This window comes from Populus euphratica, unplaced genomic scaffold, assembly GCF_000495115.2.
Source record: "Populus euphratica unplaced genomic scaffold, PopEup_1.0 scaffold140.1, whole genome shotgun sequence".
NCBI classification, from domain to species: domain Eukaryota; kingdom Viridiplantae; phylum Streptophyta; class Magnoliopsida; order Malpighiales; family Salicaceae; genus Populus; species Populus euphratica.
Window position 1 is genome coordinate 479262 of NW_011500028.1, and position 18413 is coordinate 497674.

General features: G+C 32.2%; 3 protein-coding genes and 1 pseudogene across 3 annotated transcripts; 2 read left to right on the forward strand and 2 right to left on the reverse strand.

Moving 5' to 3' along the window:
• Positions 1-477: 477 nt before the first annotated feature.
• Positions 478-1131, reverse strand: LOC105142356 (EG45-like domain containing protein; annotated as a pseudogene).
• Positions 1132-12637: 11506 nt separating this feature from the next.
• LOC105142341 (F-box/kelch-repeat protein At1g15670-like) lies at positions 12638-13977 on the forward strand. The gene has a single exon (XM_011049929.1). It carries the CDS (start codon positions 12702-12704, stop codon positions 13737-13739), a length of 1038 nt encoding a protein of 345 aa, XP_011048231.1. The 5' UTR covers positions 12638-12701; the 3' UTR covers positions 13740-13977.
• A 517-nt stretch (positions 13978-14494) lies between these two features.
• On the forward strand, positions 14495-16081 carry LOC105142343 (feruloyl CoA ortho-hydroxylase 1-like). Its single transcript, XM_011049932.1, has 2 exons — positions 14495-15080; positions 15190-16081. The coding sequence occupies exons 1-2, from the start codon at positions 14572-14574 to the stop codon at positions 15764-15766; spliced, it is 1086 nt and encodes a 361-aa protein (XP_011048234.1). The 5' UTR covers positions 14495-14571; the 3' UTR covers positions 15767-16081.
• On the reverse strand, positions 15952-17551 carry LOC105142342 (probable polyamine transporter At3g13620). The gene has a single exon (XM_011049931.1). The coding sequence runs from the start codon at positions 17495-17497 to the stop codon at positions 16088-16090; it is 1410 nt and encodes a 469-aa protein (XP_011048233.1). The 5' UTR covers positions 17498-17551; the 3' UTR covers positions 15952-16087.
• Between the last annotated feature and the right edge of the window lie 862 nt (positions 17552-18413).

Here is an 18413-nt window from a genome sequence, read left to right on the forward strand (position 1 = left end):
ATCCAGATCATTTTACGAATTACATCATTGTAAGCATCTGCATCTGTCCAAGAGAATAGTTCACTATATATATATATAGCTTACCACCATTAAATATTTTCTCTCTAAACTATTTTAAGAATATATTTCTGATAAATGATTTATTTATATGAATAAATTATTCTAAATGTTGGCTCTAACTCCTAAGATTCAAAACATTATCCAACTCAATTTTCTTAAATCTCATTATATTTTGACAGTTGAACAACACTAAAAGCATGCAAGGCATCCAGAATAATCATAACAATGTCAATCAAAAAATTATAAATAATAAATAAATCTCAGTAATCTGTAATTTCTGGTACAATTTCTTATCCAGTTATTGGATACAACCACAAAAAAAAGAAAAAAAAAGAATTCAGTTGAATGGTATTGGAATAATGCATTAATTATAGGAAAAAATTCTGAAGGTATTTTCTTCAATGCATGCTTCATCTCTCAAACCCTGCGTAACATTTGAACACAGAATAGCCAATATGTTAAAACCATACATGTCATGAGAAATTAATAAGAGGACATAGATTGAAAAAAAAAAAAATCTTGAGAGCAGAAATTTCTTGAGCACATACTGCTGGTAAGAGATTTTATAACACCAGAATTGGGATCAGAAATGGAGGCAAAAGCTTCTTGTGACAAATCAATGGTACCCCTACATGAATCAGGAGGGCAAAGATCTGTAATCATCACCACTACCGATCCACTATCCAAACAAGGAAATGGAGTGCCCTCATTTGTCCCACTAACACAAGTTACTCGGTAATACTGTCCACAAGCTTCCCCATTATTATAAATTTCTTCACTTGCTGCTGCAATCATCACTCCTTCATCTTCATATCCATACCATTTAGAAGCTGCATTCACAAATAAATTGTATACTTTGGCTTTAATAATTTAGCCACGAGGGGGGGGGGGGATAATATATGGCTAGTTACATATATTATAGGGATGAAGAAAATTCTTACGAAGGAATGGAGGTGTGTTGAAGGTTGCAGTTCCTGATTCTTGAGCCGATGCGGACGAGCAAGGGTACAAACTAAAACACAAAAATGTTGTGATAGAAACAGCAATGAAATTCTTAAAGATGGATGCCATTGTCTTTTGGGATCTTTTCTTTTCTTTGAACTCGATAATCTTTTTGCAAGCTAGCTAGAACTTGATTGATTACTAGTATGGCAGTGCACAATGCATGCTTTGCATGATCAATGGTTGAGAGGAAACTAAATGTTAGAATATTTATAGGGGTTTAGAGGCTTTGGCAACTCGATGGAATGAGTATAACTGGGAAGCATATAGTGAAATACTATGTCTGTTTACGAGAATCAACCAGTATATATTAAGTTCATTATAATTTTGTTTTACAAAGTGATTGGGTCGGCCATGCAGCCCATTGGGCGCTTACAATGCCAGATGGATGGATATTCAGAGATATCTCCTCGCCAAAAGAAAACCTGCTCTAATTTTTATTTTTCATTTCAGTCTCTCTTTATATAATACGTTGAGCTTCTAATATTCTTTATATATTTTATTAGGTTAATTTTATTTTTATAAAATGATTGAGCTTTCAATCTCTTATTTTATTTACTTTTTTTTCTTCATTTAAATTAACTAAATCAGTATGTACGTGGTATAATATTATTTTAAAAATAACTCTAAATCCTTTGAACATATCTGTCATTTGCAAAATACATGACAAATACAAGATTTTTTTTTTAAAAATCACATAATACCATACCCTCTCTCACTCTCATCCACTCTCCTCTCTCCTTAAAGGCCTCTCCTCTTCTTTCATTGTTGTTGTTAATAAAATTAATAAAATTAAAAATATAAAAATAAATTAGAAGATGGGCTAATTATATAAAAACAGATAAGACCATTTCCTTTTTTTGTTTCTTTTTTGTCCCCTAAAGGTTCTTTATTTTAGATAGATTTCACCCCAAACAAGGTCAGCCAGGCATAGCAAGGGTTTCATTGTTTTATAACCTGCTATTCCTTCCGAAATTAAGCAATGATTTTCTATATTAATTAGCGCAATTAATCAAAATGTTTTTGATCTTTAGTGACATCCATTTATAAGAAATTGCCCTAAGGACCTTAATGTAATTAGGAATTAAGCCTAGTAATTAATAACTCCTAGATAGCATTGTTATTTTTCTTATTGTCTACTTTCGCTGATTTTTTTTTTTGAAGGGTGGGAAGATGTTGTACCTCGAGGAAGCTCAATTTGTGACTGATTGTATCCTGAATTTAAACCTAAGGAGACCATATTAATGTGAAGATACATCCTTAAAGTTATGTGAAAGTATAGTATTTAGTCTCGGTTAAGTCTACTGATTTTCCTGACCACTATATACAAAAAAGTGTAGTTATTGATCAGAATAAACATAGAATTTTTTTTCCTTATATCCGTTAACAGGAGGAACATGAATCCAGTAATCGTCGTCTCCTCGGACGTTAAGTCCACCAACATCGTCTGGGGGGAGGGCTGTCCGAGTGGCGACCAATTCCTGCCGTTTGCTCAGGGTTTGGACAAATCGGATAGAAGTTAAGGTTAATACTTTCAGACCCCATTAAGAGGGATTCTTTTGTTTCATCAATTTCAGTCACATTCAGATTTTTCATTAGCACATCTAGCATGCCTTTTGACAAAAATCTCAAGGCATTAGTGAAGTTGGCAAAGCATAGTCTAAATTTATTTGTTTCACTTTAAGTAGCTAATATTGTTTAAGTGAGGAGTCAAATTTGATTGAAAGTTCTTTATAAAATATAAACTTATTCTATAATTTTATATAAAAATTTATAAAATTGATGGTTAGACTTAATTATCTTTTGGGTTTGGCCAACACCAAATCCGACATGTCTAGAACTTGACACACTACCAAGTTCAATTGTATCTTTTCTGGAGCCTAACATATTATCAAACCTCACATGCCGGATCTGGCTAGTGTCAAATTTAGTGCACCTTCACTGAGATGTGCTTGTTTTTTTAACAATTTATATTTATAAAAAATTTTATTTTTATATTTTTTTATAAAAATATATTGATAAAAACTTAATTTATCATTATGTATGCACAACTTGTGAAAAGTTAAAAAAATGCTACTTGCAAATAGAAGGCCATAATACAAAAGCCTTGTCCCTGGTGACAAAAAAGAAGCTAAGGTAATCTTTTCACTCTAAGTGCTTGTTTGTTTATGTGGTAGCTTTTGTTTTTAAAATAAATTATACAAAATAAATATTTGGTTATAATAAAATGCATTTTATTATTGATATGGGACTCATGCAAACTATTGTTACTATATTTCACAAAAATACTTAATTTGTCAAAAGTCAAACCTGTTTGGGTGGGACTAGAAGGATAAAATGGTACGAGATTATAACACATGGTTGACAATATAAAAAATTACACAACCTTCTACCCTTTGAAATAAAGTTTAATTTAAAAATTTTAATAAAAAAATAAATTTAATCTCTAGAAGTATCATAAAAATAAAAATAAAATATTAATTTTTTTTTAAAAAAACTATCTAGCCTTTTTTTTCAATACCTTTGAAAAAATAAAATAAAGATAATAAAAATAATATAAAAAATAAAATGAATTGAATTTTATATTTTTTAAACATGTTAATTCAACTTATTTATGAATTGAATTTAAATCAAACACTATAATTGAATTCCAAAACTAACTAAATGCATTGAAATGAATCCAACCTATTTCAAAAAAAAATTATTTTAATTTTAATTTTTTTTATTTAAAAAATTAGAAGGAGATTGCTTGATGACGTAACATTTGTAGAATTTAATTGCAATCCCAATTTTGTTCCAGGTAATATTTTACCTTATGTTTTTGCGCACTTAAAAAACCAATGGAACAATAAAAAATATTTCATGTAAGTATTATTTATTTCATTACGTACTAATAGTAGTTAAATTTATAATATTTAAATTAAAAACCATCAATATTAATATATATATAAATTTATAATATTTAAATTAAAAACCATCAATATTAATATATATATATATATATATATATATTAATTTTTTTATAACCTCAATTTGAAAAGTATTTTTTTAACCAAATATATTAAATTATTTTTTGTTTAACCTCAATTTTAACCATAATTTTAACCAAACATATATGTTTTCAAATCAATTTCAATTAAAAGTACTTTTTATAAAATAATTTTTTTCAAATCATAATTATAAGAGTTACTACAATATCAAACACGCTCTAAAACCTTCTTGATTTTAAGATTAAGGGTTTAAAGGTGTGTTTGGATGAAAAGTATAATAGTTTTTTTTTTAAGATAAAACATTTCCAAAGCACACAGAATACCTTCTAAAAGTAAAAGATACATGTTTTATATTAAAAAAAGATACATGTTTTTTATTGAAAAAAACCATTACATCTTCCATCTAAACCCATACTAAAAACTTGTTTGGAAACACGAGAACAGCTACAATTGCACCCATGTTCCCAAACCAAAAGCATAACTTGATGCTTTTGATTTGAGCACTCAGGGGCAACCGTAGCCGGCTCTAGACTGAATGTTCTAGAAGGAGAAAACTCTTTTAAATACTTCCTCTTTTCCTTGACATTCTCAAGTACTTCAATGGAAACTCCATGGTTAATAATCTGAAAGAAACCCCATTTTTTTGCAGCTCTGCAGACTGCTTCTAAAGGCCATAGGGTGCTTATGATGCAATTCACAAAGATCTATAGAGATCACTCACTTATAATTTATGGTACCAAACAATTTTTAAAATAATTAATTTTCAAGCTTTTGAAACATTAAGCACGACGGATGTGAGCTAAATAGTACAACTAGTAGCAATTGATTAATTTATCGTAGTCTTCCACAATTACTTATATCCTTCTTTTTTCTTCTCTCAATGTTTTCTGTCAATGAACTGCAGAATCACAATCTGAAAGTACAATAAATGAACTTAAATATGCATGATGATATACCGCTTAATGTGTTTATTTCTTGATATTTTGGAAGTATAAGCTACAAGGTGATGAATGATGATTTATAAACTGAAATCTTTGGTTTAATGAGAGAAAGGTCAAGACAATTACAAGAATTAAAAAAAAAAAAACAATTTTCTTGTAATTTTTTTATATATCTAAATTAATTTAGGTTAGGTTTAAGCTAATTTAAATTTGAGTTTGAGCTAAAATTAACAAGACATGATCTCAAAATTATAGCACACAAACATAGTTATTACAATTTATGGAGTCCACTTTGAAAAGTTTATCAAGAAATACTTTCTGTGCTGGTTTCTTTATCAGTAGTAAACTGATCTATTCATTTTTCAAGGGTCAAGACCATAATTTACAGATCATACGAGCCCACTCTATGGCCATTAACTGGTTGAATAGCTTCTGCAGGGCAACAGGAAAATCTTTTCATAAATTAATTTATTTTTAAGGGCTCGTACGAATATCCAATGAATGCCAAGTAATATAGTGATGTTTGCCGATCGATACTATAAAGATATATTATGTGTTCTTAAATTTTTTTTAAAGAAAATCTTAATTGACTTGTAAATTGATTTGAAGATTATTATTAAGAGTATGAAAGTGTGATAGCTTTTATTTGCTTGTTTTTTTTTTATATATATATGAATTTCAAAAGTATATTTTATTTAAAAAAATATTAAATTAATGTTTTTTATGATTTTGATATATTGATATTAAAACTTAAAAAAATAATTATTTTGATATATTTTTAAATAAAAAATATTTTTAAAAAGAATATTGCACCACTGCAAACTAAACAAAAAAAAAGTTAATAGATTTAGATTTTATAGGATTTTGTAATTTTATATTTGTAATGAGGGCAGCTGATTAAACTATTTTTTAATTTAATTTTATACATTAATTCTAGTTATTGATTTTAATCATTCATTTTTGTCTTGATACGTACACAAATTATTGCACAAGTGCAATGTTTGTCACCCAATGAATCGCCTTTAAAAAAACAAAATAAAATCACAAATTAAGGAAGCACTGTGTGATGACGATTTATCAACAAGATCAACCTCTCTTTCTTTGTGATCTTCGTTACTTGGCCAAATTTAGATTAAAATTGATATAAAATGACAATTCTAGACAAATGGATGGAAAATTTGGAGAACAAGGACGCGATCTTGACATCAAGATGTAAGCTTTCGGCCAACAAGTCATCGTCGGAATGGCAAAAGAGAAGTGCTTTTAGTATCAATCAAGGAGCTATCATCCATCTTGTCTCAGTTATTTATGTTCTTCCTTTCATTTAGCCAATCAATCCAAGTCGGTGACAGTACTTTACAGATTTGAAGAGACATCACTAATAATGTTGATTGAAACTTCAGTTTTGTAGTTATCTGACTCTATTATTTGTTTAAACTTTGTATCAAGTGAACAAAGAGAGAAGCCCAAGGCTCGAAAGAGAGAATGCCAATCTGTTTCTATCTTCCTTTTTTTTTAAAGTGATTTGCTGGATTGAGCAAAACAAGAAATATTGTCTTCTTCTCCTCAGAACAGCTATCCAAATCTGAGCCCAATAACTTTGCAGCACCATGTGCCAAATGGTAGCTGACATTCATGGAGAAAACATGCACTGCTTGCGCCAACGCTAAATGGTAACTTCAGGCCTTACCCTTCGTTTCAGGGTCGGTAACTTGCAGGGATGGGCAATTATTCATTGTTTAGGACCATGAGCGATCGATTTACAGGTGCATGCATGAAGTTAATTTTAATGAGAAACCTGCGTTCTAATCATGAACCTTAAGGAGTATGTAGTTGGAAATTTAGACAGTACTTTTCCATAAAGCATGCTATAAAAGTCAGCAAAAATCCAAGGCGAAAGTTCATATGTCGTTGATATATATATATATATAGAGAGGGAGGGAGGGAGAGAGAGAGAGAGAGATAGGCATTGACTTGGGTATTATATATTAAAGTTAAGGGAGAGTAAGTTTATTAATTTATTAAGAATATTAGGGTGGAGAATTGTTCTCGGGGATCACAATTAAACACATTATTAGAAAGAAAGATAGAAGAACAAGCAACACCAATAATTTTCACTTAATATGGTCACACCACATGCCTTCACTAGTTAATTTCACCACGCAAATATTATAATCAACATTCTCTATTACAGCTATTTTAGAATGATTATATACTAATAAAAATAAGTTCTAAATAAAAATAAAAAATTAATAAAAAAGTTATAACTTAATAGAGAAAAATATATTATAAATTGACTCTTAAAATATAACAAATCTACATCAGTGACTTATAGGCCTGGGTTGAAGATCTCCACGAACTCTAATTATTATAATATTTTAATACTAAAAGAAACATGAATTATATATATTTTTAGTAAAATTTCAGTTCAATTTAATAGTTAAATTGAAATTTATGTTCACTAATATAAAAATGCATTTTAGAAAAAACTTCTCCAGCATAAATTACTAAAATTGTGAAAATAGGTATGAGTGTAAAGTATTGAAAAAACATGAAAGCATTTGTAACTATTTGAAATAAAAGAAAAGAAGAAGAAAGACATCTAATTAAGGTGTTGGAACTTGAAATGGAAGTTGCTATAAATGTTATCCATCTCTTCGAAATATTTTAGACTTCAAACTATAAAATCTAATTCGATCATTCGATCATAATACATAAATTCACATAATACAATAGTAGTTCTAAACGTCTCAATTAAGTTAAAATTCTCATCAGATCAACATGTTGAGTCACTAAATTACTGTTGCTTGTATTTGACAGGATTAAAGCTTGCTTTGGTGTCCAGATATTCAAGAAAAAACATAGAATTAAGACAGTTTCTACAGTGACTTGTTATCATTCCAAGCCTTGTCACAAAGGAGTCCAAAACTGCAAGTGGCAAGCAAATTGTTCATCCTAAACATTGCATAGACACAGACATAGACATAGGTTAAAAGGCTATATAAATTGTCTTGAATTCCAAGATAAGCCATCATTTAGAGAGATGGAAAAAAAGACTTTATTCTCTTTCACACTGCGAAAACTAGAATATTCAAGGCATCTATACCTCATAAAGACTCCCGTCTTCTACCTAAACTAATTCAGGTATCGAAGCATTCCGAACCCTTCTAAATAACTTGTTCTGTAAGTGTTCTAACTGTTCAAATAACCAAAACGTTTCCGCCTTTCAAACCACCTATCATAATCATACCATATTACTTTCTTGGAAGCTTTTAGCAGCCTCGTAAAATGGTCAAGTATGGCTCCAAAACATATTGTTCAGTTGAAAAAGAGTAGAAAAGGATAACTGGATAAGAAAAGATCCAAAACTTCAAGAACAGAAAGAAACTAGATACCAATTAAGGATGTGCCCAAACAAGAGAACTATGCTTTTTCACCGAGCAATGGAGTCGAGTCATTTCTTCTTATCCTCGTTCTCTCGACACCAGATATAATTGTGATTCTCGATCCAGAAAGCATGCTCTAGAAACTACAATAAAATGATAAAACAGATAAACAAACCAAGAAAAAGGTTGTGAATCTCCTTCTTTGATACGTTATTGGGTTGAGATTATTAATTTTTCTTGAAGGTGTTTGATTGGTGCCGTCCGCCGAAATCTAAATAAGAAAAAAAAAAAACCAAGGTCTATAATTAACCTTTGGCTGATTCAATGCGCTAATCTTTTCTTCAATCCTAATTATTGGTCCACCTAAAAAATTATGAGGCAGATTAGAAGTGGCATGTTACAGTTGCCTCCCCGATCTTGCCATAAATTGATTTTCAAGTCCTAGCTAGTCACTATCCTCTAAATAAATATTCAAGCCATAAGAGGCATCGGCATATATTGTGGAAGAATTGATAAATAGATAACACAATTTCATTTAAAATTTAAAACATTCTTTTTATATTTTTTTGAATTAGAACAAAAAAGAAAAAGAAAAAGAAAAAAGAGAGGCTAGTTGTGTTTTGTTTTTCAGTCAAAAGTGATAATTACAGAATATAGCTAGCACATGATCCCATAGTTACAGAATTTTCAAACGTATCCCAAAAGAAAACTCCAACAGGGAGCATTGATTAAAGGTTAACTTGATGATTCTAGCCAGCAAAACGAAATTTATTAGTAGAGAATGAATGCATGAAGGAGCCAAATATAGCTGGAAATCGTAGGCCTTTCGAAATAGATTTAGCCACTTATTATAAGGTTGGACTTTGGAGTCTCAAAATTTCATTTTTTCAAAATAAAATAAAAAATAAAACCCTGCAAAGTACAGCACTAGCTAATGCATTGGGGGGGAAGGATCTGATAAAAAACCAGTATTAATAAGTGATTAAGTTAAAATTCATTGATTTAAAAAAAAATTATCAAACCAATATTGTTTCATTACCACAATTTTTAAGTTTATTCGGCCGGTATTTATACTATTATTTTATTGTTAATTAATTTACCAATAGAATCATCGATGAAAATGCTCTGTCGGTGAATCTTTCATCGGTAATTTTTTATTCGTCGATAAGTCTGTTAATAATAATAAAATATTGTTACCGATGGATTTACTGATGAAAAAAACGTGCAAAAAAATTATGCTCTTCATTCCGTCAGTATTTCTCTTGGTAATTCCATATGTAATTCTGTCGGTAATTATTTAAAATATTTTAAAAAATTCTTTTTAAAAAACTATCAAATAATTAAATTAATATAAATTAATACTTTATAATACTTAAGATGCTTGGAAAGAAGAAGTAAATCATATGAAAAAAATCCTATAACAATATTCATAATTATTAAGAACAAAAACAATTAAAAAAATATATAGTGAAAAGAAATATATTAATTTAAAAAAATATGCTAATAATTTTTTTTATTTTTTAAAAATTATTTGTAATATCAGCATATCAAAATAATTTAAAAACATAAAAAATATATTAATTCAAAAAAAAATTAAATTTTTTTAAAAATATTTTTTAGACACAGTTCCAAGGGTAGTACAATGTGTTTATCCTCGTTTTTATGTACACACATTATGCGTACAAATTATCTTAAATGTTCCCTTCACCTCCCTTCGAATAAGACACCTATAAGTTGTCGAAACATTATCTTTGGTCGGCAAAAGAACATAAAAGGATAAGAAAGGGGAAAGTGAAAGGGAAAGGGAAAGCAAAGCTAACCATGAACCAGATTGCATGAATTGAACTTGAATTTAAACAAATGAATAATTAAAAATAAATAAAAATGACCGCCATTACTCTCGTCTAGAATCAAGCAAAATGCTCTAGAAGTAAAGGGTGACCAAAACAAAATTTGAAGTACTAGAAGGCACTTCCTTTTCCTTATCTAGGTTCTTTAATGATTACTTCCACTAGCTTCATCTCATCCAAAACTAGACATCACAAGAAAAATATTTTTGAATAAATCGGATTGATTCAGTGAATTCAAAATACCCTTATTATATATTGAATTTAATTAAATTCTTTATAAACTATCAACTAACTAATTAGTAGCTACTTTATTATAATTTTTTATTATTATTATAATATATTATGATATGACTGATTTTTTTTTCCAAAACAAGTTTGATTGCCTTACTAATTAGAAGGGAAAAAAAATAAAAATTAGGGAAATCAATATGAAAAACATGTTTGTTTTTATGATTCAATCCGCTTCACAAAATATTTTTTATAAAAATTTATACATCATATTATCAAACATATACTAAATAATCAATTAATATATAACTAGTTAAATCTGCTTCACCTATCTTCTAAGCTTTATATCTTTAGCTATCCACTATATTCAAGATTAGTAAAACCTTTCCCACAATATTGAAAGCAATTCTCTCTTACTGAATTACAATACCCTCTTCTTGTTCTTCTTCAGTCGTGTTAATTGCCTCCCCTCAAAATTCAAGCACCAATTGTTGAGAGAGTAGTCGAGTTAATCATACGTACAGACATGCTAAACTTCAAATTAACAAATTAAATATCACAGCTTCTCTCTAGCTATCCTTGAATTGAGTTATACTCATCATCGTCCTCTTAATTAATATTTTCTCATTTAAAAAAAATGCAAAGAATGCATCATTTCTTATAAACCACGACTTAGCTGTTTATAGCTAGAAAACTCAACGATCTGCTAATTCAAGGCTTTAATTGCTCATACTTAATTAATGAAAAAAATCTTTTTTTTACTAAAATAACATTATTTTTTTTATAAAAAATAGAGGTTGACTTAAATCAATTTAAGATTAACCCTTGATTCATAACTCGATTTTCAAACCAAATCCACCATGCATTGAATTGAATATTATTATAACTATGGTAAGCATAAGGCATGCATATATAACAACACATCCATTAGTTTCTAGGTTTCTAGAAAGGATAGAGATTTGACATTTAATTAGTGAAGATCATGCCAAGCATTTATATGAATAATTAAACGAAGGACAGCGATGGATAATGACAATTTTAACTTAAATCTTGAAGGTTATTAGAGAATAAAAAAGAAAGCAAAAGAATCATGTTACCTTTTTTACTCAACTTTGATAATTAATAATAAATATTGGAAAATTAACACATTACACCATCAACAATTGAAAAGGTTTCAGATTCGTCCTCTCAAGGAAAAAAATCCAATGATCAAATTCAAGTCCCAATCAAAGAATAAGAAAATCAATCATCCACTACCCAACACGTGTCAGCTAGTCACCAAACACGATTAATCAGGTAAATTCTTAGACGTCCACGTACACGCGTGCTGCTCTTTCTCATCATGTCACACCCAAATTGTACCGCATAAGCTGGCACCTCCATCTAAATTGTACCGCATAAGCTGGCACCTCCATCTTATCCATTCGTTTTAGCAACTAGTAATAATAATAATAATAAATCCTCTTAACCATCTAGATGGTGGTCAAGTTTTAAAGACCTGGGATCAAGGAGTTTGCTCCCTTTGTGGTCTCAGGTTCGAGTCCTTGATTGCTCATATGATGGCCACTGGAGGCTTACATGGTCATTAACTTTAGGGCCCGTGGGATTAGTCGTGGTGCGCGCAAGCTGGCCCGGACACCCAAGTTAATCTAAAAAAAATAATAAATCCTGTTAAAATAAAAAGACACCATTTTATAGCTAGATTTTCCATTTCATGCTTTTAATTTAATAAATCAATAATACTGTAATAAGTAATCTAAATAAAATAAAAAAATATAAAATATAAATTAACAAATTAATGATACGAAAAACTAAAAAAATTTAAAATAATTTTTTTAATATAGAAAAAATACTGAAAAATAAAAAATACATATAAATCTAATAACAACATGATTATTTCCATCATAATAAATTTTAATAAATCCAAAAATTAATAAATTTAAATTATTAATTAATTAATATAAATTCAATATTGAAACTTTAAAACAATGAAATCTCATAAATTTTTAGTCTAATTTAAAATATTAGAAATATATTACCTCATAAAATCCTAATTAACTCGTGGTTTAACCATTTTGAGATATATTTTGTTATACTGACACGTGTCGTTATCTCTTACCTAAGTTATTGTTTCTGTTCTGTCTATAAATACTGACATTTGATGTGGTCTGATTAACAGACACTGTAAAGTGCAAACAGCAAACAGAGAGAGAAATCTTCCAGAGCTCGATAAACTTCCTACAAATGGAAAGTACTGTGTTCACTGAGCTTATCCCGGGTTTGCCTCAAGAACTTGGTCTTGAGTGCATGACTCGGTTGCCTTACACGGCTCACAGAGTTGCATCCCAAGTCTGCAAGCAATGGCGTGAATTACTGGAAAGCAAGGATTTTTATTACCATAGAAAGAAACTGGGGTACACCCATAAGGTTGCTTGTCTTGTTCAAGCTACTCACAGGGCTGATGTTTCGCAAGGATCGAAACCAGGTAACTCGCCTAGTTTTGGGATCACTGTGTTTGATCCTGTGAGTCAGACATGGCAGAGGCTTGACCCGGTACCCAAGTATCCAAACGGGTTGCCTTTGTTTTGTCAATTGGCAAGCTGTGAAGGGAAGCTCGTGGTCATGGGTGGATGGGACCCAGTAAGTTATGAACAGGTGAGTCATGTTTTTGTGTATGACTTTACAACTAGGAAGTGGAGGGAAGGGAAGGAGATGCCATCAAAGAGGTGCTTTTTTGCTATTGGAGCATATTCGGGTCGGATTTATGTTGTGGGTGGGCATGATGAGAATAAGAACGCATTGAAAACCGGGTGGGTTTATGACTTGAGCAAGGATGAGTGGACCGAGTTGAATCAGATGAGTCAAGAGAGAGATGAGTGTGAGGGGGTGGTGATTGGGGATGAGTTTTGGGCGGTTAGTGGATATATGACTGACAATCAAGGGGAATTTGAGCAAAGTGCAGAGGTCTACGAATTCAGGTCGGGTCAATGGAGGCGGGTCAAGGAGGCGTGGATTCCAGGGCGGTGCCCGAGATCTTGTGTTGGGGCAGGGAAGGATGGGAGATTGATGAGTTGGGCTGACTTGGACCCGGCGGTTCGGGTTGCGGTACGTGGGATCATGTTCGGTTCTCAGGTCATGGTTGCTGGGTCGGGTAGCCCAGGTGCACCCCAAGGGTTCTATATGGTGGAAATGAAAGATGGGCAAAATGGGCAATTGGAGAAGATCAATGTGCCTGAAGAGTTCTCTGGGTTTGTTCAATCTGGCTGCTGTGTGGAGATCTAAGGGAAAGCCACTTTCTCAGGCAACAAGTATATTTTTGTGTGAATGTCAAGGGGTGTAGCGCAGTTAATTAGATTTTAGATTTGTATTTTAGAGTTAATTAGTTTGAGTTTTAACAATTTTAAAACTATTAAAAGTTTATATGGTTATGACTTTTAAAGTTTGTGAAATTAATTGAAATATATCCAAATTAGTCTAAATTAGTCTGATGATTATTAGTAGGTTGACCCAATTAATTAAAATTGCTGTATTTTGTATGATGAATGAATCAAGTTAAGTGAATTTTGTTAGATTCCTTTATATGTCTTGTTCAAGCTTTCATTTATATATATATATATATATATATATATATATATATATTTTTGCTTCCAGTCATGAGAGAAAGGTTATTTTAATCATTAAAAATATAAAAATATAAAAATTTGAAAAAGCTGTGCATTGTTGTAATTTCCTATCAAAACTTTATTTTTCTTTCAAAATATTATATCAATTCCCTGGAAAATAAAATATACAGAATTGTGATAAATCAAATATTACAAAATCTAATCTGTAGTACTGGACGGGTGGAAGAGTAGTTTTTGATTTCATCTTGATAACTTCAATCTTTATGGCAACCGCAGTATACTTGTTTATTTATGGATGATTACATTCATGTAACTCATGCATTAATTAAGCTTCTAGATTAACATAATATAAGGTTACTTATTTAATATTAACTTAATTATTAACTTCCACTTAATTAAATATAATTTAATGTTAAAATGTAACAACGGGAAACATTTACTATAAAACTACATGAGCTTTCTCCTAATTGTCCAAGCCAAAAGTTCAAGCAATGGCTCCAACCACTGCAGTGTTAATCAATGGCTCCTCGGATGCCATCACTGATTTTGTCCTGAAACAAGGTAATGGAGTAAAGGGACTCTCAGAAATGGGCCTCAAAAACCTCCCCAAACAGTACATCCAACCCCTCGAGGAAATAATCAGTGATGCCAAAATCATGCCCCAAGCATCCATTCCCATCATTGACATGTCAAAACTGGACGGCCCAACAGTTGCAGAAGCGGTCTGTAGGGCTGCAGAAAGATGGGGTTTCTTTCAGATTATTAACCATGGGGTTCCCGTTCATGTACTTGAGAATGTCAAGGAATCAACTCATCGGTTCTTCAGGTTACCAGCAGAGGAAAAGAGGAAGTATTTAAAAGAGCTTTCTCCTTCTAACAACGTGCGGTTTGGCACAAGCTTTAGTCCTGAAGCTGAGAGGGCTTTAGAGTGGAAAGATTACCTTAGCCTCTTTTATGTCTCTGAGGACGAGGCTTCTGCTTTGTGGCCCTCTGTTTGCAAGTAACAAATTTTTAACTTCTCACAAGCTGCACATGCGTAATCTATTAAAATGCATCAAAATCATTTAGTTAGAGATGGCTTGGACTGGACTGAAATGTTTTACTTTCAGGGATCAAGTGCTAGACTACATGAGGAGATCAGAAATTGTTATCAGAAGGCTACTAGATGTGTTAATGAAGAATCTGAAAGTGACTGAAATTGATGAGAAAAAAGAATCCCTCTTAATGGGGTCTAAAAGGATTAACCTTAACTACTATCCGATTTGTCCAAACCCTGAGCTCACAGTAGGAATTGGCCGCCACTCTGATGTCTCGACACTCACAGCCCTCCTCCAAGATAACGTTGGTGGACTTTACGTCCGAGGAGATGACGATTACTGGATTCATGTTCCTCCTGTTAACGGTTCCCTTGTGATCAATGTTGGTGATGCTCTACAAATAATGAGCAATGGTCGATACAAGAGTGTTGAGCACTGCGTGATGACAGATGGAAGTAAGAACAGGATTTCAATCCCCATATTCATCAACCCAAGGCCATCAGACAAAATATCTCCTTTTCATGAAGTGCTGGCAAGCGGCGAGAAGGCAGTGTATAAGGAAGTTCTGTACTCGGATTACGTCAAGCATTTCTTCCGAAAGGCACATGATGGGAAGAAAACAATCGATTTCGCTAAGATAAGAATATGAAGCTATTGTTTTACAGGTGTTGCAACTTGTTCAGACCTGAGGATGTATCTTGTACACAGAGAATTTGAAGTGCCACCAATCAATCCAACTTTCATTCTCTGATGATTCTGAATTCAATTCCTAGAAGAGCTGAAGCGGTAACCATGACTTCATAAATGTAAACTACAATCAATCAATTCAAGAAATGAACAAAAATAAATTTGATTTTTCTTTTTATAAGATCAGAAGTTGAGTATATACATGACTTCACAGATGACCAGAAACAATTTCAATACAAGCAAACAATTCCTGAACAATAGAATAAACAGAAAAAAACCTACTCTAATCCTCATATTCCAGTTTTTCTCCAGTGCTGTTAAATTGAAGCCACATCTTTGATTTGCAAAACTTCATGAAGAAGTACCATAAAATCCCAAGAACAGTCAAAATAAAGCTCACCATATACACAGTTCTGGTTGCCACAGCCATAACATAGACCAGAAACACAGATGGAATCAAGCACATTATGATCAAGCCAGGCAATCCCATTGGAACCCTAAATGGCCTGTCTATACTTGGCATTTTCCTCCTCAGCCATAAAAATGATGCAAATTCCAACAACATGCCTAAACTGTACAAGAAATTCACTGAAGAAATTATGTCTGCAAAATCCATATAACAACCTGCTAATGCTATTACTGTTGAGACCAGAATTGCCACCCAAGGTGTGTTAAACCACTTCGATCTCACACCAAAAAATTCTGGCAAAAATCCCAAGTCAGCCATGCCTAAAACTTGGTATGCACAACTACTCAATTGTGCTTCATATAATCCAATAACAGATAAACATGCACCAATTTCCATCCATAATTTCAACCATTTCCCAGCAACCATTTCAGCTACATAAGCAAAATAGCCATCAGTCCAATCTTCTTGGCTTAATGGTATAGCCCCTGTGGCAGCTAAAAGAGGTACTAAGTAACCTAAACAAGTGAGCACGCCAGCAGATAAAAGTGCTATTGGAAAAGTCCTTTGAGGTTGCTCAACTTCACCAGCTAAAGTACTAGCACTATCCCAAAAATTTAAGTTCCAAAACAAAGTATTAAAAAACAATGTCCAATCCTTTTGGACACCCTTCTGTCCTAAACTGATCCATCTTGAAGGATCAATCTTGGGGATTGAAACTAATGTCAGTACTACAAATGGTGAAAGTGACACGATACCTAAAGTAACAGCAGTGTAACCAACAATTGCCAAACCTGTATAGTTTAGAAACGACAACACCAAAGTTGAGACCAATATGGCAATATAGCGAGGCACACCTAAAGAGAAAACTGGGAAAACCAACTTGAGATAGTCTATGCAAAGAACTGGATATGAAGCCAGATTCAGGACACCAGTAAGGAACTTCCAGGAACCCATCAGGGAACCCCAGAAGGGTCCGAAGGCCTGATGGGCCCAGACGACAAAACCACCGTTGCCTGGAAAGGCGGTGGCGAGCTCGGCGGTGACAAGGGCCTCGGGGATGCTCCAAATGAAGGGAAATATGAAAAAGCCCAGTATGGCCCAAAGAGGCCCAGCAGCTCCCACAGCTGATTCTTCACCATAAGGACCCCCTGATACCTCAAAGAAGATGAGGAAAACAAGTGGGATTAATGCTAGTTTTCCATGGCTTTTGGTGGTGGTGGTGGTGGTGGGTGGCTGTTGTTCCAGGAGATGTTGAGTGTTTGAAGAGGAGAGGTGGGGTTCCATCCTTTCGGTGTCAAAGCTTTGAATATACTGGTAGGTTTGTAAGGCTTTATGAATGGAATTTGGAGGGGTGGTGGGCCATTTTTTTTTTGTCCTCGGTCATGAAAATTCAATTTGATAAATGAGATGTAGGCAATTCAATGTTGATATGGAATGACAGGTGAACATGGAAAAAATATTTTAAATTTTAAAATTTAAAATATTTTTAAGATAATTACCAATAGTTGGAGAAAAAATATAAGAAAAGGAGTTAAAAATATTTTTGACTGACACATGATATTGTGATAAAAGAAACTGTCACATAATTTATTTTCTTGTCCCACATAATGGATACACTTTGATCTTTTGTTTTTAAAACATATGAATTATATGGTGTAAAAATTATAAGAAAATTATTAAAAAGTTGTGAACCTAATCTTGTTCCAAGTCAATGTTCGTGTCAAATTTGACAAGTTATCATCCCAATCATACCACATTACCAAGATTAATAGTGGATGCAAGTTGCTCTCATTTAACTGGAAATTCTTTCTAACCACCCCTGTGAATATCTTCAATAAGATCATGAAGTAAGTTCACACTAGGCTGCAGTTACATTGCATCCAAGATCCACCTCCATCATTCACAGCTAGCAAAATGGGGCCAGATTGGGAAAGAGGTGCATGCCTTGTTATGTATCTTCGTCAAAAAAATCTTGTGGGGAAAGATATGCAAACACACAAGTCATGGCCCTCCACTTTTTCAATTGCTTCTGCATTATTTTGTGAAGTTCCATGCATTAATGGCCAAGCTCTCCAAATTCTAAGCAAAGTCATTGTCATCTCCATCCCTATTATGTTTAATCAAGAATAGAAATTGAATCATAGAGATTCCTCAGTATAATTTAGAAATTCAGCTCATACATGCCGTTCTACGCACGCAG